This window comes from Netta rufina (assembly GCF_964035555.1).
Source record: "Netta rufina genome assembly, chromosome: 6".
NCBI classification, from domain to species: Eukaryota; Metazoa; Chordata; class Aves; order Anseriformes; family Anatidae; genus Netta; species Netta rufina.
In genome coordinates this window covers 12,714,582-12,737,269 of record NC_140129.1, presented here as the reverse complement: position 1 = coordinate 12,737,269, position 22,688 = coordinate 12,714,582, and the positions used below count along the sequence as shown (strand labels likewise).

General features: G+C 44.9%; 1 protein-coding gene across 1 annotated transcript in view; it reads right to left on the bottom strand.

Moving 5' to 3' along the window:
* Positions 1-5,082: 5,082 nt before the first annotated feature.
* Positions 5,083-22,688, bottom strand: part of CDK15 (cyclin dependent kinase 15) — a gene marked incomplete at both ends in the record, with an annotated part of 34,124 nt that continues 16,518 nt past the window's right edge. The window contains 6 exon segments of the mRNA XM_084289419.1: positions 5,083-5,192; positions 10,141-10,280; positions 12,831-12,873; positions 12,876-12,878; positions 19,943-20,006; positions 22,245-22,338. Coding sequence (XP_084145545.1) covers positions 5,083-5,192; positions 10,141-10,280; positions 12,831-12,873; positions 12,876-12,878; positions 19,943-20,006; positions 22,245-22,338 — 454 coding nt within the window.

Here is a 22,688-nt window from a genome sequence, read left to right as displayed (position 1 = left end):
GGGGATGGAAAATCTGCTGAGATGAGTGCTCCTGATGTAAACAGTAGTCCATTAGTGTGGGAGAGGAGTGGTTCCAGGGCAATTTCTCTCGCTGGTCTGACATATTTAGGGCACTGGGCCTCTGATGTTGGGTTAATGAACAGAGGAAGAGTGCTGGGTTGCAGCCCATCCTTCTGCCAGGGTCTTGCTGGCTTTCCCACCCTGGAGATACAGATGTAGCAGGTATCATTTGGCCCTTTGGCAACTGAGCATAAGAGCTTTGACCATTACGGGGTAGCAGCTATGCAAAACCAGCAAAGCCATTCTCTCTGCTGCTCCAGGGCAGAAGAAATTTACCACTGATGTTCTGATAAACACCATGAGGAAAGTGCTTCAGTTCCCACCATTAGATTCTTTGCTGTCCATGCATAACAAATCCTTTCATTTAACATATGTTGAGCATTTAGGGTCTCCCCATTAGGACCAGACATCCAACCAGAACCATGGCAGGCATTAGAGATCTTGCATCTTCACTGCTCTTCACTGCCATCTCCAAGAGAGCAAAAGGCATGCCAGACCCCCGTCCGAACCTGGGAAGTGTTGTGACTCAGCGTAACTCAGAAGTGGGGAGCTATCTCTTACAACACAGCCTGCAATCCACTTTTGAAAGGCATCTTTTTGTAGCAGTTTTTAGAAGCTTTTGCAATGCAACAGCCAGTGCCAATGTGCGTAAGAGCTATTGTTTTTCTTCAAAAAGGGGTTCTAACTGCCCTTCTCTTCACAAATAAACCTGTACATAGGAAGCTGACACAAAGATACGTGCCCAGGCAGAATTCTATAGGCCCTAGTTGGATCTTGCTTACACTGCTGTGAGGTCGTAGTAATTCCAGATTCATTGCAAAACAAATGAAATGTGTAAGGTCCTGATACTGAGACAAAATTCATTTTAGCGTTGCAAAGTGAAGTCAGGCATCTGCACTCATTTTGAAAGTGCCTGGTATTTGGGAGATCTGGGTCCATACAATCTAGAAGTAGAAATGTTTTTGGAACATAGCTGGCTTTTTTATCAGGGCAGAGATCATTAAGGACTCTGACAATAACGTAAAGAATAATTTTTGTGCTCTTTACTGAGCAGTGCCTGCAGCTAGCCTGTATGCCTTTTTCTCTGTAATTATGGATTTAGAAAGGGCAAAGGGGAACGTAAACATCTGTGCTGCTTCCTGCCCAGGTCTGCAGTGATTGGTTAGCACTCAGTGGACTGGGGTAGGGCTAGAAATGCAGCTTCCTTAGCACAAAATGCCTTCTTCCTGCTCTTACTATGGCTGCCACTCATTTCTCTGGTATTTTGTCATAGCTCTGTGACAGGTTTTGTTTCAATACCTCAATGCTCTGCATAATTCTTACTCAGAGAAGTTCCCCTGGTCATGCCAGTGACACTACTCAGATGAATAAGATGTTTTCAAGAAAGTTTGCATGCCTACACCTTAATTATTTAGCTCTGTCTTCCTTTTTCTTTCCACATCTGCTGTGAGGTTATGCTGAGGCTTCTGGCTTCTGATGTCCCAGAAGTGAGAAAAAGTATCCCAGATAACTGAGACCAAGCAGCCTAGTACGTGAATGCAGTAAGTTGTTTTTCTGATTTTTCCAGTAAGAAAGTCTATGAGAAATTTCACAGTAACTGTAGCTGGGAAGGAGCTCCTGGTCATTTCCCCATGTATCTTGATCAGCACTCACCTCAGATTAGTTTTCCTTCTCATAGTCTGTCAGCAACCATGAGATCAAGGGGATTAAAACACCCTGGTAACTCATTAATGAGCTAGGGCTCTCTGCAACAGCTGGACCAGAAATGACCTGTATTTGGCTTCATCTTAGTGCTTTGCCATCTCCCCTCTGCTCATCAGCACCTGCACATATTTGGGACCCAGTATAAGAAGACCCCTGAATTCAGCTCTGAGCAACCAGTCTGCAATGCGTATGTCTAATGCTCTGCTGGTGTGGAACCAGTATGCTGGTAATCCTGTTAGTGATGGCAGAAGCTCCCTCTAGGAAATTATAACAAATAGTCTTAAACAATTCCTTTTGTTGACAACTTTATCCAAGAAGCCATCTTCCCTGGAGACTTCACTCAACTTTTGACTAATCCCCTCCTTCCCTCAGGAGCTCTTTTGTTGAAGGAGATTGTAGGCAAACCCCAGGAATGACAGGTCTCTGTAAGCCTTGGATCAGCCTCTACATTCTTTCAATTGTCAGTCCCCATCTGTCCTGTTTGTACATCGATCTGCTGGTCCAGGGATCTCTCTATTAAGTGACACATGGCTGCATTTATTCTGCAAGTCCAGCATCCAGACTCTGCTGTTACATCTTCGTTGCCAAGTCAATCTTTCTGACACTGCTTTCTGAAAAACAAAAGGCAGGACATCTGCACACTTTTCTTCTACTGAAAGGTGAATTTAAAAAATAAGTCACCCTGGACCATACTCTGACCTCATTTTATACACGCAAAGATTTTGTTTCATTTCATCAATATCAAGAGTTATTTCAAATGTCCTTGTAATGGAGGGCAGAATCTGCCCCTGTTGCAAAGGAATTCTGTTAGAATAAAAATACATGGCCTAAGTCCTGAATCAAAAGGACAAATAAATCCTAATGCCAAATATTCTCAGGACTAGTGACTTCAGTTACTTTGCTTTCTCTTTGCATTTTCATGCAAAGTAAGCATATTCCAATGATCCATACGTTTCTGCTCAGCAGATAGAGGGAAGGAGGTGGAACAGAGTAGAAAATAGATGGTGTATTGGCACGGAGCATATATCACTCTGGGATAGAGGCCTGGCACTATCTGGTCCCTTCCTGAAACCAGAAGGAGAACAAGGAAGAGACTGTGATGATGTTTTGTCTCTTACTGTGTGTCTTGGGGTCCACGGATTCATGATTGAGCCTGGTATGTTTAGTTATTTGGTTTTGTCTGTTTTTGTAACCTAACTCAGGTTGGCCACTGAAAGAAGGCTGGCCAGTTTTATTATGTTCCCAGGAAATTCCATTCTCTCATATAGCAGCGTGAGGCTGTTGTGCTTTAGATGCCTATCTACTTCTGATTAGATTTGAAAAAGCACACAGAACCCCCTGCTTTCCATTGGTAGCCTATTAAAATGACAGAAAAATTACCGTTTCATTTTAACCTTGCCTGCATGTCTGAATCCAGATGCCTGAAAAAAAAAAAGTTTAATAATCTGAAAACATCACTTATAGAATGTTTTCCTGTAATTAACTGCAGAAGAATACTTGGGTTGACATTTGAGCTTTTTTAGTATGTTCTGCAAGCAGCCTAAAAAAGGAACACAAAGGAACACAGTCACTTTGAAGCCAGGTTAATATTAAAGAAAAAAAGACAAAAAACCAACAACCAAACAAACAAACAACAAAAAAAAAAACAGAAGAAAACAGGAGGATCTCCTACTTTCTTCATGGTTTCACTATTTTAAATTATGTATTTGTGAAATAGTCTCAAAATAAGGTAAAACTGGCCAAAACTAAGTTCAGTAAACACTGAAGCATGAGTGCCCTCCTCAAGTGAGCCATCCCAGAAGCCTTAATGGAAATGACAACCGTTTTTTGGCAGGATTAGTTCCTCCCTGATCACAGAGTGAACAACCACCGTGTCTGCCCTTAGCCAAGCAGGTGAGCAGGGAATGAATTCAGGCTGATTCCAAAATCCAATCTGGCTGTAGGGCTGGCAACATCAGGTCCTTCTCGAAAAGACTCAAGGCTGTCCTGTCTGCCTGCTGTTGTCCATGTGATGAGGACAGATGGAAGAGAGTGAGGCTGCGAGACTGAGCCATGAGTGCTGGGACCTGATCTTATAGCAGTAAAGGCAGTCTGTGTGCTTTTGAAAGCACAGAGGGGTGGCTGAGGTTTGTCCTGCTATCGCAGGTAGGTTGCAGGCAGTAAGTCAAGCTAATTTGGCCGTAAGATCAGCTGCCAGGTCTGCCCTGCAAGCACAGACCCAGCCAGCAACACTGACTGGACACATGCTGCAACAAATGCACAAAGTAAACAAAGACACAGGATATATTAAAAGGTTATGTTCCTGTAACTTCCTTCATTAACAGTGACTTTAAGTGATCTTTTGGTAATAGAGGTTTTCTGTAACAAAAAAAGAAATGAAAACCGATGATGCTGGAGCATCATTTTAGTGTCTCATACTAAATTACAGCTCAGTTAAAACCAGGGATGTTACAAACTAGAGATTTTGCCTAGCTCTGGCACATGCATAGGAAGCACATTTTATCATAAAATTTGGCTGATCTAAACTCCATTTTGTGATGTTGGTCCAGTGTTACGCTGACACAGTGACACAGATGAAATCAAAGTACGACCTGTGGCAGGGTAACTGAATTATGTTAGAAAATGCCCAATGTCTGCTTCTAACAACAACACCGTTTGGAGTCCTAAGTTAAAAAAAAAAAAAAAAAGACTTCAATGAGAAACTCCAGTTTGCAGATCAGTGGGTCACCATGGCAGGGTTTTGTGAGACAGGATGAACCCGAGAAAGGTAAAGCTATGGCTTTATTCATTGCAGTGGAGGAATGTACATATTGTCATAACATCCATTGCAACATTGCTGTTCTGCCCCCTGGGTAGAGCTCTTTGTCATTTCTGGTACTTCATTGAGCAAATTCCATTGTGTGTTAAATCAAAACAAGTAAGCTATAAAATGTGAACTCAATAGACATAGACAAAGGCAAAAAAAGCAATTTGGTCTGTTTAAACAATGTGGAAAAGAAACCATATTTTGACTGCGGAGGCATCAGAGGAAAGGGCACTGGTCTGAGATTCGGGAATATGACAAAACAAACCCAGACCTCCCATCATACTACTGCGCACTGTGCACTGGGGGCCACTGGCTTGCCGATCTCTTCCCTCTGAATGTGAGAAAAGTTCCCACTTTGTCCTCAGCCTGGGGTGTGGTGATCCAGCTCGGGGTATGGGTTTTGCTTTCCCACCTCCAGTGCCCAGAGGAATTCATGTGCTCTGGCTGATGGCAGCAGCTTTGGCAGCGGTAACCGCATGGTTACCCAAGAAGTAGTCAGTCAGTTCTGCCTTCTACCAAAACTTGCTTGAACGTTCTGAGAGACGGCCTTTCTGGTAAGGAGCAGACAGGTCACAGACTTCAGGTTGCAGTGTCACTGCTGGAACTGTGAGCACTGATTGTCCTGTAGAAAAATAAACAAGCAAACAACAACAACAAAATCAGGTTAAAGAAGAAGCTGCAGAAAGGTCCTTTTCCTTCACTGTGCTAATACTCTTCTGTGACATTGCCCACAATATGAACTCATTCAGGATCCTATTTCTCACAGCTCCATTGCTCCTGATTTTTTTTTGGAAAATGATTTCTTTAATCTAGGCTCCGTTCTCTAGAAATCTCATCTATGATTTCTTTTCTTTTTTTCTTTTTCTTTTTCTTGGAGCAACCAGCAAAAGATTATTTGGTAGAACAGTGGTGGGAATGCAACCCGCTAATCAAAAGGATTCAAATGGATCTCTGCACTGCCAAGCTCTCTCCTTCCCACCCAGCGGAGGGGGGAAAAAAGAAAAAGAAAAAGAAAAAAGAGATAGAGCGAAGGCACGGAGCTTCTCTCCTTCAGCAATCTCACAAATGCAAAACCTTCCACTCCAGTGACTCCTCATTAACTTACCAAATCTGACAGTCTAATTATCGTAGCTGCTTCACGCTTAGAATAAATAAATACTAAAGTGGGTGTTTAAAGAAATTGAGCAGTGAAATTCAGTCATCTAGACAGTCAATAGAGAGAGAGTTTATTTTAAATTTTTATATTCTTGTGTATTTATATCATTTTAGGAAAGATAATGAGATAGTTGTCTTTCAGGCTAATTGAGTTCCTAGGCTCATGGCTGCTTGCTGTCATAATCTCAAACTTAGCTTTAACTTTTGTGCCTTAGAAATCTGATCACTGCATCCCCATTTGCTCTTTTCTGCTGATAACTGGGTGAAGGCAGAAGTGCACCTGAAGATGGGAAATGAGTACATGGGAGTTTCAGTCCGGATGTCTTTCACAGCAAAGAAGACAACTAAATCTTCTCAGATTCATGTTTAGGAATGTTGAAAGGAAAGTGGAAGTTAAAGAAATCTCAGATATAACTTTGCAATTAGACAAAATACAGAAAAATGTCTGCCAACTTCTGATGCAATAGCGTCTGCCTCTATGAAGGGTATTGGCAGCACTCCCTCCCGGAGCAGTTCATCTCCCTGAACAATAGGACCTTTATAGAGATTCTCTGGCCTGAGATCAATGGGAGTCAGAGCATTTGATCCATGTCTGTAGGACTTTGTTTTCACATGTCATGTGGGCCAAACTTTGTGCCACTCTGTGCTTTTGCAAGAGCACGAGCAAAGGAAACCTTCCTTCTTGTCCTGTCTTCTTCGTCGCCCTGCGCTCCTGAGCAGGGCCTGCAATCTGCGAGCACTGTGGCTGCTCCAGACCCATGCCCAGCAAGGAGCTTAAGCAGGATGTCTCCGGGGGCCCGTGCCCTTGGTGTGCTGCTTCCTGGAAACATCTGCCGTGATGTTGCAATGGCTCTTTCCGAGGACCGTGGCTTCATGTCATAATACAAAACCTCAGTGTCCTCTTGGTATTTTCATAAGCAAATCTTCCACCACTGTGGAGATCGGGCCAGGAGAAGTGAGGGATGTTTTGCCTGAGTTAAGTAAAGATTGGCTTCAGCAGTTCACAGAAATGACTGCTTCTGGTTCAGGAGTGACAGCTGAGTTGCTACTCAACACCAGCTTTGGTTTATTCCCTTACAGACACGCTATAAACCAGATTCATACACCTGGTGAGAACTTCAATTTCTAGGTGTCTGTATCTGATTTTCAGTGAAGGATGTCCATTTTCTGTATGCAGAGGTGGCAAAGCACGCAAGCCAAAAAATATAAGTGAGTGTATAAACCTTTCAGCTACGTAGGGGAACACAGGGAAAGCAGCCAACCCAAACAGGGTGTCTGTGAAAGCCAGCTCTTCTCTATACATGCCCTGTGTTAACATCTACCAGAGCTGGCTGATCCCAATGGAAATGGGATTTTTGGTAGGTGATGGCTCACAGCCTTAACCTCCCCGTTGTCTACACTTGCTTTGAACACGATTAGATGCAACAGGCATTAAAATTACAGTGTTCTGTCAGAACCAAGACAGAATCCCTCCTCCTCCTCGTCTCCGAAGGCCTGAGTAACAGGAAATTTTAGGAGAATCAGTACAGTAACACCTGACACAGTGGTTTTGAATTGCTGAGGGGAGACCACCTGGACCCAAAGGGAGCAAGTTGCTCCCAGCCTGAGTTGCCCTGCAGCCCCATGGCCAAAGCTCTGCTCACATGTCTGTTTTCTTGGGAGCTCACTGGTGTTAATCCCAAATTGCTCACCTTCCCTGCCTATGAGCCTGTTCTAAAGCGTTTGAGACCAAAAGAGATGGAAATAAACAGAATTCATAGCTAGGAATAATAAGCTGCAATGGGTACTGCGTCTGACCTGACAGCAGAGTGAGATCCCTTCTCAGGAGGCCCTTTGCACTTCAGGGCTGACAAGAAGTTGAGAGCACAGCTTATGCTTTCTTCATTCAAGGATCTCATCTTCCAGGAATGATTAATTGGACAGAAGACAGTCTGCTTTAGCAGGTGGCAAAGGGTTAGGCTGAAGTTTTATCAGAGCTGCTGTAACACAAGGCTGCACTGCACAAAGATAATTGTCTCAGGATTGGCTTAGGCCAGAAAAAGGCCAGCAAATGCTCTCAGGGGACAGAGAGTCGTCTTATCTTACCGCATGCGTTACTCTTTTTTCCTAGCACTTTGCACCCAGGTGAGCATAAGCAGCAGCAACCTGTTCCCCATTCCTGGAGCTGACCAGAAAGTGAAGAGCCCCCTGCTCCCCCCCCATTCCCAGGGCAGCAGCCAGTGTCTGGCCGTTCGCATTCCCCTCGGTAATCAGCAAGATGCTATTCGAAGGGGTTCTTATCTTTTAAAACTCTGATTTCTCCAATTATTTTTTCCCAGGAATTGACCTTTGAAAAATATCCTCTGGCTTCCAGCTTGTCATAGCAACTTATAAAAAGGACAGTTGTGGCTACAATTATTTCATAACAATAGGAAATAATTTCTTAGGGGAACCTTTTATTTTTTTCCAATGTTGTTTCCTGCTTACTCTCTCACACACCTTGGGGTCAACCCCCTCCTCCTTTCACCTTTCATCTCCAGCTCATTCTTTGCCCTTCTGCTTTAACTTTCTCCTTCAGAGGATGGGAACTAATAGCCAGCATCCTCCAGAACAAAGTAGGCACGGAATATATTAAAAAAAACCTGCACTGTGTTATCATAGCAACCAGAATTTTAAAATGATACAGTTAAATTCCAAACTAGCGTGTCACCAACATGACACAAGAGAACAAATGTCTTGTACAATTACGGCAATAGGGGTGGCTGCACAGGGAATTATTCAGAATTGCCTAATTTTTACAGGCTTAATGAGTTACTCATGAATATGGTCTTGCATGACCATCCTGCACTTGTTTCAGCCCTGTGCACTTTGATTCTGCTCCCGACACGTTGGTTGCTATGTTAACGCCGTGCAGTTGCCTGTCCACAAGGTACTTCTCGCTGCAATATGGGGGATAATAAATAGGGGATGCTGTAGAAACCCAGGTGAATCTGTCCCCTCTCTGGAAATGTATCTGAGAGATTGACACATTATGCCAATCTGTTTTCTCATTCCTTCTATTTCTTCTCACTCTCTCCCTTTCTCTCACACTGTCTGTCTCTGTACCTGTTTTTTTCCACACTCTCTCTCTCTCTTGGCACTGACACTTTCATCTTCTCCCTTGGGGATTGGAGATGTCACTGCGGGAAGTGCTTGTCCGCCTCTCCGGCAGCAGCAGAGCCCTGTGGCTTTGACAAACCTCATTTAATTGGGAGGAAGCCAGGAGGGTTTGAAAGAACTGAAACATCCACGAAACTCCTTTTATCAGGCATAATTTAAACTCTGCATGGAAAAAACCCTATATGTATAAAGAAAAGTCAACTTCCCTCCTGCTGTGAGTGCTCCCCTCCTCCCCCCCCGGCACAGGCAGGCTCCTGCGAGATTCCATCTTTTCATTTTTCTAAAAGTGTCAAAGTAGATTTGTGCTCTGTGGCTGGGTGAACAGAAAAGGAATGCAGATGTCTCTCACTCCTGCACACGCACACACACAGCACCTTCAGAAGGGCGGCAGTTTGGGAGAGATGCTAGCTGGCTGCTCCTTCACTTGGGATATGTCACAGAAGCCAGAAATTAAGTTTTCAAATAGCTTGACAACACAGTCTAAGAAGGTTTCTTCTTAATTGCCCCTCTGTTAAAAAACAACAACAACAACAAAACACAAAAACCCACACTACAAAACAAACCAGCATAGCTGGTGCCCAGGAGGCAACAGAGCATGCTAGGGCTCTCTGGCCTGTTTCCCAACACAAGGGAGCTTCTCGTAGTGAGGATCAGAACCTAGAACTTGAGAGACCCTGCGTTTATCCTCAGCTTAGGGCAGGAGAGTCAGGTCTGTGTGAGATGTGTCTGTGTGACTGTGTGCTTAAGAGAAGGCAGTGAGGGGAGAAGAAAGTAAGGCAGGTAAAGTGGGGGAGAAGTGGTGTGACAGGGTACGAGGAACAGCTGTTGCCTCTGAACATCAAAAGGGAGCAGGAGGAGTGGTCCAAGGGGATTGGGGCTAGCACATCATGCTGAGCAGCTGGGAATTCAGGCCATCAGGAGGGACTGGCATGTGAGTTACGCTGAATACACAGCGTGAGCCAGCCGGAGGAAAAGCTCAGGGTCCCTGGGGTTACAGAATGGGGGAGAAAGGCGCTATCAAAGCATGTACACCTCAGCTGTGAGAGTGCACCGTGGTGGCACCCCATCCAGGTCCCCTTCTATTATTAACTTTGTGGAAGAAAATGGAAAAACAAGCTGTGGAATTTGCACTGGGATGTAGATTTTGCAGCATACAGCAACGGGGAGGGAGGGCAGGCAGAGACAAAGTGTCTGGGTCCGAAGTACTGAAGAAACTTGTAATAAATGGCATGTGAAGTAGGTCATTCTTGGTGAGGTGAAATCAAGAGTTAACTTACCAGCAGGCACCTGATAGAGCTGTGGAGGCAGAGGGCTAACGAAGCCATGAAGAAGGGCATCTTGTGCAGAGATCTGCCGTGGAGGGAAGGCTGTGAGCATGCCGGAGGCCAGATCCTCTGCTGCTGGCACCCTGCTCAGCCTAGGAAAATGGGAGGAAAAAGTGCAGGAGATGAGCACAGGCCAGAAGGCTAGAATCAGACTGGACCCAGACCTTCTCAGAGCTTAAGGCAGAGGCAGTGGAGGGACTCGGGGCAGCTGGGTCCTACCCCAGATATATGGCACCAAAGACATTTGCTTTTCCATGGGAGTTTGATTATTCTGGGGTATATATGGAGGATCTCAGCTTAGACTCGTCTTTTCAGGATAATTTTGAAAAAAAAAAAAAAAAAAAAAAGGTTGTGAGTAAAAGGGAAACTGCTGCCAGGAGGACTACATTTTACACGGCATAACTGGAATGGCCGAGGTTGGCGTTAACAATTTACAATGAGAACTGCAAGTGCACAAAACTACCTGACTGGCTCACTGAGCAGACTGGAGGTCAAAACTAAAAAACTAAAGAAATACCCGTTCCTCATTTCCTACCCCAGTACCAGTCATGCAGCTGGTTGTAAAATGTGTCGGGGATTCAGCGGGAGGAATCTGTTTTTCGGGATGAGACTTTAAAACAGATGTAACACACACGTGCTCTGTGCCCAGCAAACACCAATGCCAAGTGGCTGCTTCCTAGAGAAGCACACAGCTGGGGACGAGGAAGTGGAGGAGAGAAAACAAACCAACAAGCAAACAAATAAAAATGGTCATTTAGTTTTACAGCTTTTACTTTGTTTGTTTGTTCTGCTCAGGTTTCAGTATCAGGATGCCCATCGGATCACGGCCTGTTGTGCTTCCTCCCTCTGCCCCCCCGGTGCTCCCCTCCACGTGACACCACGGCTGGGATCCCCCTGCCCCACGCTCCCCCTCCCTGCACAGGACATTTGACGTGCTGGCAGTTCTGTTTTGAGGGTATAAAATGTAAAAAAAAAAGAGAGAGGGTCTAAGAAGCATTTATAAAAGGTATCCGGCCTCACAGTGGTAGGTAACTGCTGAATTCTCACCTCCAGCAAAACAGTTTGAGCTCCTGCTGTTTGGGGAGCAGGGACGGGACAGGGAGCCCAAGCGTTCAGCCTGAGGCTGCTCAGCAAAGCTGCAGCACGGGCTGCCCTGGCTGTGGCAGGGTCTTACCCGAGCCCCTCTGCCCCTCGGGCCCCACTGCTGCAGGCTGCCACACCAGGCAGCGAGATGGTTCGCTGCCTCCCGCTGCTGCTCAGGCTTCCTGGTGACGGCTGAGCTCTGCACACAGCTCCCCTTTGATTTCCTAATTGGCCGTGGAGACTCATGGCTGAGCAGCCTGCATGAAGCAGCTCTTTCCTTCTCGAGAGCCGAGCGTGCTAGCGTGGCTGTTTGGCCATCCCAGGGTAAGGACGCTGTGGCAGGCCCGGGGCAGGACCACGTGCAGCCCAGAGCTCGGCAGCATGCAGAGGTAATGGAGCCTGCCAAGGGATTGTGGCCAAAAAAGCAGAAGTGCAATAGAGCAGAGTTTCAAGGAAAATAGTTATGTCTTTGTTCAGACTGGGAGAGGGCCTGTTCTGTTCTAGGACCTGTCTTATCAGGGTTTGAGACACGTGGAGCTTTGTGTCTTTCTGAAGATGTGTGTGACAATGGCTGGCATTTTGGCAACCTGGGCTTTGCTGAAAACTTCAGCGTGTTCGTTCAGCAATTCAGAACAGAGTCTGGGAAACCCAGCTCTGAATGGCAGCCTAGAGCAGCACTGAATCCAAAGCGATGAGCTGAACAGATAATAAACAGCACTGCTGAAAAATGTGGCTACATCCACAAAGGATAGTTGATTCTTGACCTGTGTGTGAACACAATCCTGAGGACAGATCATGTCTATCCTTTTCCTATGCATCTGTGAAGCCTGTTGTGTACCAGTGCTCCCTCAAAATCAGTTTGAGGGGATGCTATTTTAATAACTCTCTGAGCAACATTAGGGCACCTCGCCTCCTTATAAATTTCTTTCACTGATACATTTAGGCATATATGTGTGTGTGTGTGTGTACATACACACTTGAAAAATGCTCCCTTCCCTGCACACTCTCGGGAATGTTTGGTGGTGTTGGTGCTTGCTCAGGGTGAGGTGTGTAACCATGGCCCTTGTCTTGTTGCTTTTGGCTTCTGAAGAATGTGAATTTTCCTCTCTTAACTAATCAGGAGATTGTTTCATTGTCTCATGTAATGCTGTCCTGGTATGTCTTCCTTACCACTGCTGAGTGCTGTTCCTACAGCATGTTTCTAGAAAATAAAAATGGGACAGTACAAAGCCTGTCTTTAGTCTGGGCAAGACGGCCTGGGAAAGTAGGACCGCCTGAATCTTAGCTGTGCCCCTCAGAAAACTGCACGCAATGTCCTTGAATTGCTGCTTATCTGAGAACAATCACTTCTCCTGGGAGAGTAATAAACCCACTGTGTGCCTGCCTCTACTGCGATCTCTTGAAATCAGTTCCTTAGCTGATGTTAGATCTGCTTGTTACTACAGAGCCACCTCGCTCTTCCTCAGCTTGCCAAAAGAGCTCATTTCAAGTTAAATGATTGCATAAAGAAACAAATAAACCCAGAGGCCATTTTGACACTGCCGTTACAGGTAGCTTACCTGTCACAGATCACTCGGAGTCTCTGAGGTCTCCTGGAAGCACCAGTTCTAGAAAGTGTAATATGCAATCACAGGATGAAACAAAAATCAAGCCAAAAATCATTCTTTGAGCCCTTACAAAAACACGTGCTTGGAATTTCAAAGGGCCCTATAGAATCTGTCATCTTAGTATTTATAAATATACATTATTCCTATAGGACTTGAGTACTAGCATTGATGTTAATAAGGCTGTTCCAGTTCTGTAACCCTTTCCTTTCACACATTGTGAATGCAGGCCTTGGGCCTCCATCTGTTTCAGTGAGTCTTTGCGTTGACTTCAATAAATTCAGTCTAACTCCCCAAGTCCTTCGCACTGAGGAAGCAGAAGGAGGTTTGCAGGCCTGCATCTCCAGCAATTGTTTACTAAAGAGCTGCTGAGGTTCTTGTATTCCCCTGGGGGCATATGGGGCTTTTCTGCATGGAGCTGCTGGAAAGACTGGGGATGAAGCAAAGGCACTTGGATCCCACTCTGCTTTTGCGCACTGCTCTTGCTGTCAGTCCCTCGCTCAGTTTGTCATTCATCATGTTAACCATTTTCATGCATGCTTTGCACTTACTGATTCAAGCATCTCTAGCAGACTGGAACACTGTAGAGTTGGCACTTTTGGGAAGGCTGTGTTGTTGTTGCCGGTTTTCAAGGACACATTTTTAAATGTTGAATAAGTGGAAGAATACATTCTTCAAATGTTTTCGTACAACCCAGGGATTTTCACAAGCTTAGATATGAATAAATGACTTACACTTGGAAGATTACCCTTACGGCTGATTAACAAAGGCATTTTCTTGCATCAGAAAGGCTGTAATTTATGCCCAGCCACATTTTCCTGAACACCATTTCTGACAGCAGAGATGAAAGGTGCTCTAGCCATGGAAATGAGAGCAGGAAGGGTGGTGCAGCCCTCTCTTCCAGCTAGGGCCTGGAAAAGCATTCCCCACAGCAGCGAGACCACCCGGAGGCAAGCACCACTACTCTCTTGCCAATAGACTGGCGTATAACAGCCTCCAAGTTTGGCTGGGGCTTATCCTGCAGTCCTAGAGCATCTCCCCCTGCTTTCTGTCAGGAGCACGGCAAGCTGCTCAGCTCGGCCTCACCATTCAAGGACAGAAGCATCCAAATGCAGCCGAAGGCAGAGTCCCCTCGGCCTTCAGCCTGCGCGGCCATTTCCAGGGTGGCAGGCCCTGGGGCTGGGTCACTCCGTGTCTGGCTTGAGGCACAGACAATTTGAAAACGTGCAAATGACTGAACTTTCAGCACTTAACCTTTCCCGCAGCAATCTTTCACCATTAAGCCAGGCAAGCAGGTTGTTAAACCTGTCTGTCACTGTGTAAGTAACAGGTCACAACTGAAGTGCTCTCCTACACCCAAATACTAAGGTAATTGCTGAAGCAGTAAATGGCAGGATCATCTGGGATGGGATTCAGGACTGCTTAGGTGCCAGAGCTCTGGAATTACCAGCACTATATAGAAGTTCTGTATCTTTAGTAGCCCCTTCCCTAGTCAATCACCGAGATTAACTCTGGCAGGATGTTCCTCTTGGATCACTGTTAACTTATTCTCTAGATCCTCCTTCTTTCACTTTGCCCCCTCAGCTGTAATAAAAGTGTAGAAATAAATTGTCCGTATTGAGTAGAAATGTAAAGTTTCCAGGAAAAATAGAAGAAAAATGAGTTTAAATGGGTTTGGAAAAGCATAAAATTTTTTTGCATGAGGTAGAAGGTTTAACCTCTTCGCAGAGCTGGCCAAAAACTTTCAGATGCTGCAACTTTCAGCCAGAAAGTTCTGCTTCAGTGAGATGGAAACATTCCATAGCAATATATCAATTTCCTTTAATATTTAATTAAAATGTCAAAATTACTTAAATACTGTACTTTAGTGAAATCTTTTAAAATGAATATTCTTTAATAAATTTAAAATAAAAGTTAAAAAATGCAAGTGCAGTTGCTAATGGCAGGGCAAAGGGTTTCAGTGATATCTAACTGAAACATCATTTTGTTTTTATTAAGTAAATTTCCAGGATTAACGTTCCAAGGAGGAAACAAGATTTTCTTTACATTGCATATAGAAATATCTGTTTGCTTACTGGGAATTGGGAAAAATGCCTGAATTATAATCTTTGCTGTATCTTGACCAAGATTCTTTACTTTGATTTAACATTTATATAACACAGAGATTAATAATTATCTACAAGGGGTAGTGTAAGAGTCAGTGAGCCAACTACTGCTTTCCCTGTCCAAACAAATATCTTTGTGCAGAATTCTGCTTGAGTGAGGACCGACAAACTTGCCACTTCGAGTATACAAAGCTTTGATTATAAATGGAAGATATGGGTAAGAAAACATTGTGTTTCTACTCAAGGATTTAATGCAGTTAACTAATCCACTTTAAATCAGTTCAGATTAATCTCTTGACTGACCCCATATAGACAAACCCGTAGAGGATTCTGAGGCCCCATTCTGTTGAGCTGGGTAAGGACAGGGCAGTAAATATCTTCCCTACTGTAAAGATTAAGACCAATCTAAAACTGTAAGACAGTGCAAACAGCTACTCCTTAAAGGTGAGTGAGATCAGACAAAGAAGTGGATGAACTACAGATTTAATCATTTTACAGTGATGATGTACACACATAAAATGATGGGATTGTATAGGGCTGATTGTTTTTTTAACAGTATGAGGAGATCGGAAAGGTGGTGCTTGGGTTTGTTATTTTCTATCAGTATGCAGTGCAGTCTGTGCTAATGAGGAAATACCTTCCTATATGCAAACCCAGGTGGAAGTGGCTAATGAACTGATAATGAGGCGAGCAAGCCAGGGGACAAAAGTTAAACTTTCCTAATTGATGAAGAGAGAGAAAGAGGATGCCTTGTGCTGCTGGATGAAGGTGCTGAGGTTGCAGGCTCACAGAGAAAATTTCTCTCATTAGTGAAACCTCTGTGGCTGCAGGACAGAATCAGAGCTCTGTCTGTGTGGCAGACTGCAAACTGCAGCCTGTGCCCAGTGCCAGGCACAAAGGGAGTTTCCCTGCAGCCTGGCCAGCATATACTGTGCATCAGTTACAGTGCTGCTTTTCCCTTTGGGATCAAAGCCATATACAGTTTATTATGACAATAAAAATTTCATCGTTTTAGAATTCAGTTTCCAACCATCCCATTTATTAAACGAAGCATCAGCATAAAAAGTGAGATAAGATAAATAAATAAATAACAAGATTCAGAGTTCAGACTTCATCTGCATTCTCAAAAATGTCATTTGAAGTTTGTGTCTCAGTGCCTGCTGCTTGTTGCCTCCATCTGCTGGTGGCAGTTTGGAAAAGCAACAGATACTAAAATGTGCTCAGGAAAAGTTGCCTATGGAAAGCTTCTAATCTCATTCAGCATAGCAAAGCCTACCAACATTTGAAAAATGATAGCAAAGCCTGCAGACATTCGGAAAACGAGACTTAATTTAAAAACGGTTGCTGCATCTGAAGAAGTGCAGTGAAAAACTTGTGCCAATGAAGTGAAATGATACTACCTGGCACAGGAAACTTCATTGGTCAGCCTGTGCGATAAATCAGGGCTCACTCGCAGCAAGTTATAGCTCACTCACAGCAAGCTCATCGTCTTACAAACAAATAAGCACTTTTCCCTCCTCTTTGCAATCCAAATGTCAGGAAAAGGAGGCATTAAACGATGCATTGGGTGCTCCAGTATTCCCAGTTTGGCAGAAGCACTAGCTTAATGTCATGGGCTGTGATTCCTAATCCTTTCCTGCCCTTGACCCCCGCTGTCTAGATTCAAACTTGTAACCATTAATGGGGCTGGATCAAAACAGTGGCCTTCTGGTGTCACCAGTGGTGTTTAGAGGGGATTTAAACTCCCTGCTTTTCAGCGCAGTGAAATGAACACAGCAGTAGATTAATGCAAGGATTTGAGCTCACACAGCATGAGAGCTTTCAAAAATAGTGTTAACAGAGCTACAACTGCCTATTTCAGGGGAAGCAAAATGAGGGGAACAGAAGAAATGAACAAACACAGGGCAAAGCCTTGTTGCTACGGGCAGGGCTCCTAAGCGTGGGGAGCTGGGGAGAGGGCCAGCGAGTGCACCGAGACGTGGGGCAGGAGCTCTCCCAGCCCTTCGCCTTCTGCAGGAACCAGTCCTGAAGCCAGGGTGGGGGGAACACTGTGCTTTCAGGCTCCATTTCCCTCTTGGAGAGCGAGTGGCAGATCACAGGCTGCAGGGTTGGCCATGGAAATGTTGCTCACCCATCTTCCCTGTTGACCTGGGTTCAGGCACAGGCTGAGATTTCGGCAGACTGTAGCAATGGACATGAGGCCCATTTCTGAACTTCTTTGTGCAAGAAGGCACAGGGGCATAGGGTGGACAAGCATTGCCTTGCACGGCTCTTCCTTTGCCAGTTGCCCATAGAGAGGGCAGGGGAGCTGCCCTTCCTGCAGCTGTGCCTGGCTCGCAGACCCCAGGCTGTATCTCCTCCTCTACAGGGTTTGCAGCAGGATGTGCTTCAGCCCACAGCAGTGACAGGAAAACATCTAAAGGTTTCCAGTTTTCGTTTGAAAGATTCCTACTAACCCACCTGGCCCAGGAACCCTTCCAGTAACAACCTCAGTCTGGGGCTGAGCCTACATTGCTGAATCCAGTGGGAGTTTTGCCATCAACTTCAATGAGAATAGGATCACACCTCAGAGCTTTGTTTTGCGCGTGTTCGTGCTTTGCCTCAGGCAGGAACCTGTTTGTTTGTTTGCTGCCTGCGCTCGCTGTGAACATCAGTAGGACTAGCTAAAAGCATTCAAGCCATCAGATTTGGGGAAGCCTCCAAAGTTTGTTTGCTTATCTGAACTGTCCCAGGCATTCAGATTTGCACAACTGGGCTGGAAAGAACCTCAAGAGCGAAGGCTTTCTCAGGCAGGCTGCAGAGTTTCACCTGGTGAGCGTGTCCTGGGGGGGACAGTTAGCACTTGTGCTTCAGGGAAGCAGGGGAAGTTCTCTGAGCATGTGAATAGCAAATAGCTTCAAAGAGACTGGTTTGCCTTCTTACTGGCAGCCCTATCAAAAAGTGACTTGATTGAGTTCTTGACGAGGGCAAACAATCTACCTGTATGTGAATAGCCTTATCCTAGCCAGACTGTTCTTTATATCCCAGGTTTGAGCCAAGTGCTTGGTTCCACTGTATGACTGCAGCAGCTCGGAGCCCCTTCGGTAGGATCTGAAGAGGGGAAAGGGATGCTGACTCTCCAGCTGGCAAGGTATTGCCCCAAACACCGGCTCAGGACCCCTCTTCCATGTTACTGGTAGCACAGAAGGATGCTTCCCCAGGAGGGTGTCCTCTAACTCCTGCATTTCTGTCTGTGCCAGCCACAAAAGGCACCAGCATCACAGGATCACAGCACAGGTTAGTTCTGCCCCACTGCAGTCCATTAGGGAATCTTTCTATCCACTTTGATAACAATTCAGATTTGAAAACTGCTAATAATGACTTCATGTGTCTTCACGGGAGCCATTTCCATGCTGCCTAGGTGCCTGTCTTCTCCCTTCCAGCCCTGCCACTGGCACCATCCCAAGACGCAGATAGCACTGCTACTCAGACAAAACAGTGCAAAGCTGAGGGCAGTTGTGGACATTCAGCTATTCTGTGCTGTCTGTACCAGTTTTTCCATTAGTTTACGGTTTAATGCTTGCATTTTTCAATTGTACCTGTATATAGCATCAGGATACCTAATTGGCTTCACTAGAGTTTTTGGCCTTGTATGCACAGATGACTGACGTCAAAAGCTTCTTTGTGAGCAATTTGTCCCACACATAAGCATTTCTTTCCTCCCAGACTACCTTTCACAACTTGTAGAGTACCCAACCAAGCCTTCAACAAGTCAGAGAAGAAAGTGCTTCCTCCAGCTGTCTGCTCTGTGCTTGCTCCCTGTCCAAATTAAACTTGCTGAGGACAGCGACACATTCCCATTTCACGCTGGTTTGATTAATGTGTCTCAGCTAATTGTGTGAAAGATTCCGGCCCTTTCGACTGTGAGACCAGGTTATTGTTCAGCCAATCGCGGCTACCATGTGAAAATGGGGGCTGTTTAGTGTTCATGCACCAGAATCAAAGGAGGGGCATCTTGGACTGGGTCACAGAGCAACACCCACTTCTTTGAAAAGATGTTACTATGCTCTACTAAACCTGTAAACCTCTTGCTCAAAGCACGTCTTCTCCCTCCTCCTCTCCCCCCTGTTCTCTTTTTTCCCTTCCAGAGAGCCAGACTCCCCCCACCACTCTGTTAGGGTACAAGCGAGAGAGAATGGCTAGACTGCAGATGGGTGGATTTCACATTCTAGGGTTTTTAATATTTCACTTTTATATTTCTCTTAGAGAATGATCCTGCTGAGAGGCTGAGAATCAGTGCTCATCATTTCCCCCTCACTGACACTTGAATATATTTTCCCAAGAGAAAACATTAAACAAAAAGAGAGAGAAAGAGAAAAAGGGAAAGAGAGAGGGGGAGAGGGAGAGTGACTGAGCTAGCTTTTCAAAGCATACTTCTCAACCTGCCCACATCAAAATAAGAGACAACTGGCCCTTTGAAGTCCAGGACACAGACTTCTCTACCAGCCCATGTGGAAATAAAAGAAGCCAGCTTTATAAATCACACAGATTTCTCACCTTGCCCACATGAAAATCGGGGACAGTGACCTTTAAAACTGAGGCTTAAAGGCCCCCAAACCAATCTCCATGAAAATAAGGAGAGTTCAGATAAACTATGTCCCCTGGTACCTGTCAGCTTTTCTAGTGCAGAACAGGAGACATTGGTCCTTCGCACTGAGGAGTGGAGACTAACTGCATTGTTAGCACTTGGGACAATGAAATCCTCCAGCAGCCTAACGTATCTCAGTGAGGCAGCTTTGCCACATGTGTACTTTTGCTTGTATCTCGGGCCATTGGTCCTAAAGCAACACTACTGTTAAGTAGTTTAAGAGATTTAGTAGCTCTGAAACATCGCTTTTTGATAATATGAATTAGTGATCCCCAAATTGTTAAGTGGTTAGTGGCTCAGAGAAAAAGCTGGTGTTCTTGTGAGGTAAGTCCTACCTGGCTTGTAGTTGGGGAGCTTGGAAAGTCCTGGCCAGGTGTTCTCAGTTGGGACCCCCAATACCTGTGCAAAACAAGAAGGAGAGTGAGACGAGCAGTGGCCTGTCTGCCACTATGCTGCGTCGGTGCGGAGGTGGAGGAGTTGGTCTCAACAGAGAGCCGGTGGCCTTTCCTGTGAACCAGCACAGATTCCCCCTGCCCTAGCTGGTACTAGATCTATCTCTGCACATAAATGACAGTGATATTTTAGCACTTGATGTTACAGCAGAAAGGGTCCTGCTGAGATGTAATGTTGTTGCTGCTGAGAACATCATTGAAGGTGTGTGCAGCTTCACTGCCAGGTGTCACTTACACGTGTTCACCAGCCAGGGGTCACACTGTGCAATCCCTTTCACTGCTGGAAGTGTCTTCCTGTGCCAGCACTGCACTGGGGACTTACTCTGCCCACTTGCACTGGCACCAGCCAATATTTTCTGGCAACCCAGGCTGTGAGCTGTGATAGAAACTCCTCTAAGTGAGGGTAACACAGGCAGGAATGAGCAGTCAGGGACAGAGGGGAGGATGGAGACCACTTGAGGTGGTGCTTGCCTCTAGGAGAAGTGTTGGTGAAATCACAGTTAGACAGTCTTGATAATTCAACAGGATGAACATACTTCACAGCAGGGGGATTTTCCAGCGAGATGTCTATATGGTGTTTGAACCAACAGTCCTGTGTGGGGATAAGCACTCCGGATGACATAAAGTCATGCACATAATTGCAAATGGTCTCTAAATCAGTGCATGGTGCCTCTATTATTAGTACATGAAAGGAGCTGACTATTAGAAAACAGTGGGAATCCCCATTCTGAACCTCACGCTCGGCAAAATATCTCAAGCTAGGCATCGAAAGCCTCTAAGGAGCTTTGAAATTTTGGCCTAACACAGAGCCTCATTCCAGGCTGTATAATAACATAAAACCTTCTGTGAAAGGCACTAATTATTTCATGGCTCTTAAAGCTTCCTCATGATTTTTAAATAAGTTTTTGCCTTCTATAGCACAAATCCTATTAATCACGGTATCAGTTATAATACCAGAGAAATGACGATAGGGCTATAACCCTCTAACTGGAAAACCACAGGAAATGTATCTAGAGATTTCAGTCATACGTGGAAGGATAGCCTTCACTCACACTGCAAAACTGGGCCCTGCCCTGGTTTTGAACTGTGTTAATTGGCCAAGTATGGATGTTTTTTTTTCTTGGTAATTCTTTTTTTCTCCCACTTTCTATGAAAGAGTAATTCAGCATTTATTTAAAAGGGCTGAACTCAAGTCTAATAACGGGGTTTGCTTATCTGTATTTTTAACACGTTCTAGGTAAAAGCAGAGAGGAAAACCCAACCTGGCAGAAGCGTTTCTGAGTAAAGGGATTAAGAAGGAAAACCTTGATTTGCACAGACTTGAGGCTATGAAGTCCTCTCTCACCACTTCCCTAGTTGCAGCTTTCTGTACTTTATCCTTTGAAAACCCATGTTTGGGAAACAGCCTATGCAGAAGAGTAAATCCCTGGGAGAAGTGAAAGGGCAGATACCTGCAGCAACATCCAGTGGGAACCTCTGGGTTGACCTTTCTGAAGAATCAGTAACGGAGCCAGCAGCGAGCAGTCGTGAACATACAGGATCCACCAGTGCCAGTAACTGCCTCAATTTTACCAAGCAGCACTGAGGGCGTAGCTCTATGTTTCTGCTTCCCCAGCAGAAAATACAGCTTAAGAGGATCCTGAATACCTCTGCTCTTTTTCACTGCTGCCTTTATAAAGTAATTTATCACACTTCCCATTATGCCAAAGCGTTCTCTAGGGCTGCACCATAAACTGGATGAGACAAAATGTTCCAAGTTAATATAACAAAGGACCTGCAAAAAACCTCGGGACCCTGCCATTTTCAAGACAGTTTGTGAGCAGTATTAGAGCTTCTTTGTGAGATTATGGTGTGCTGTATCCTACAATAAGGAAAAGATTTAACAAGAAGGAACAGAATTTGCAGTACCTGCACACCTTTTATGCCTGCTTCAATTTGATGTCACTTTAATTGGCTTTAAATTTTTGATGAGATGACAAACATCAAAGGGAAGTCATTTGATTTACTCTGGTGTCTGTAAGAAAGTTGCCAAATATAAAATGGGTTACAAAGTCTGCTATGAACCTGGCAGATCGGACCAAATTATTCTGCTATTCACAGGACCTATGCTCAGGACTTCAAAATTAAGTAGGGAGCTGGAGCAATACGTTCTTTTCTCTCCCATTTCAGGATATATTGTATTCACCTCCCAGATCTTCTCCAGCTGTTCAGGAGTACCAGAAGTTCCTGCAAATACTGGCTGACCCTGGATCATTTCAACAAAAATACAGCCTGCGCTCCTGCAAGAAACCCAAGGTATTAACTCATGCACATACATCATATATACAAGATGAATCTGGGGTGGGCAGGGGAGAGGTAACAATTGTTGGAATGGAAATATAGAAATCCTGATCTGTAAATGCATAGATCCTGATCTAAGTTGTAAATCCTATATGTTTGGCAGCTCATGTTTGAAAAGTACGAGCCTGATGTGTAGGTATTGCCTACATTCTTTTCATCCAGTGTGTGTGTGCGTAGGAAGCAAGGCAGGATGTGGAGTGTCTGAATACATGTAAATAAATAAAGGTTCCATTGAAGGCCACTTCAGTCGTACACACTGAAACACTTGACCTAAAAACCCAGCAAGTAA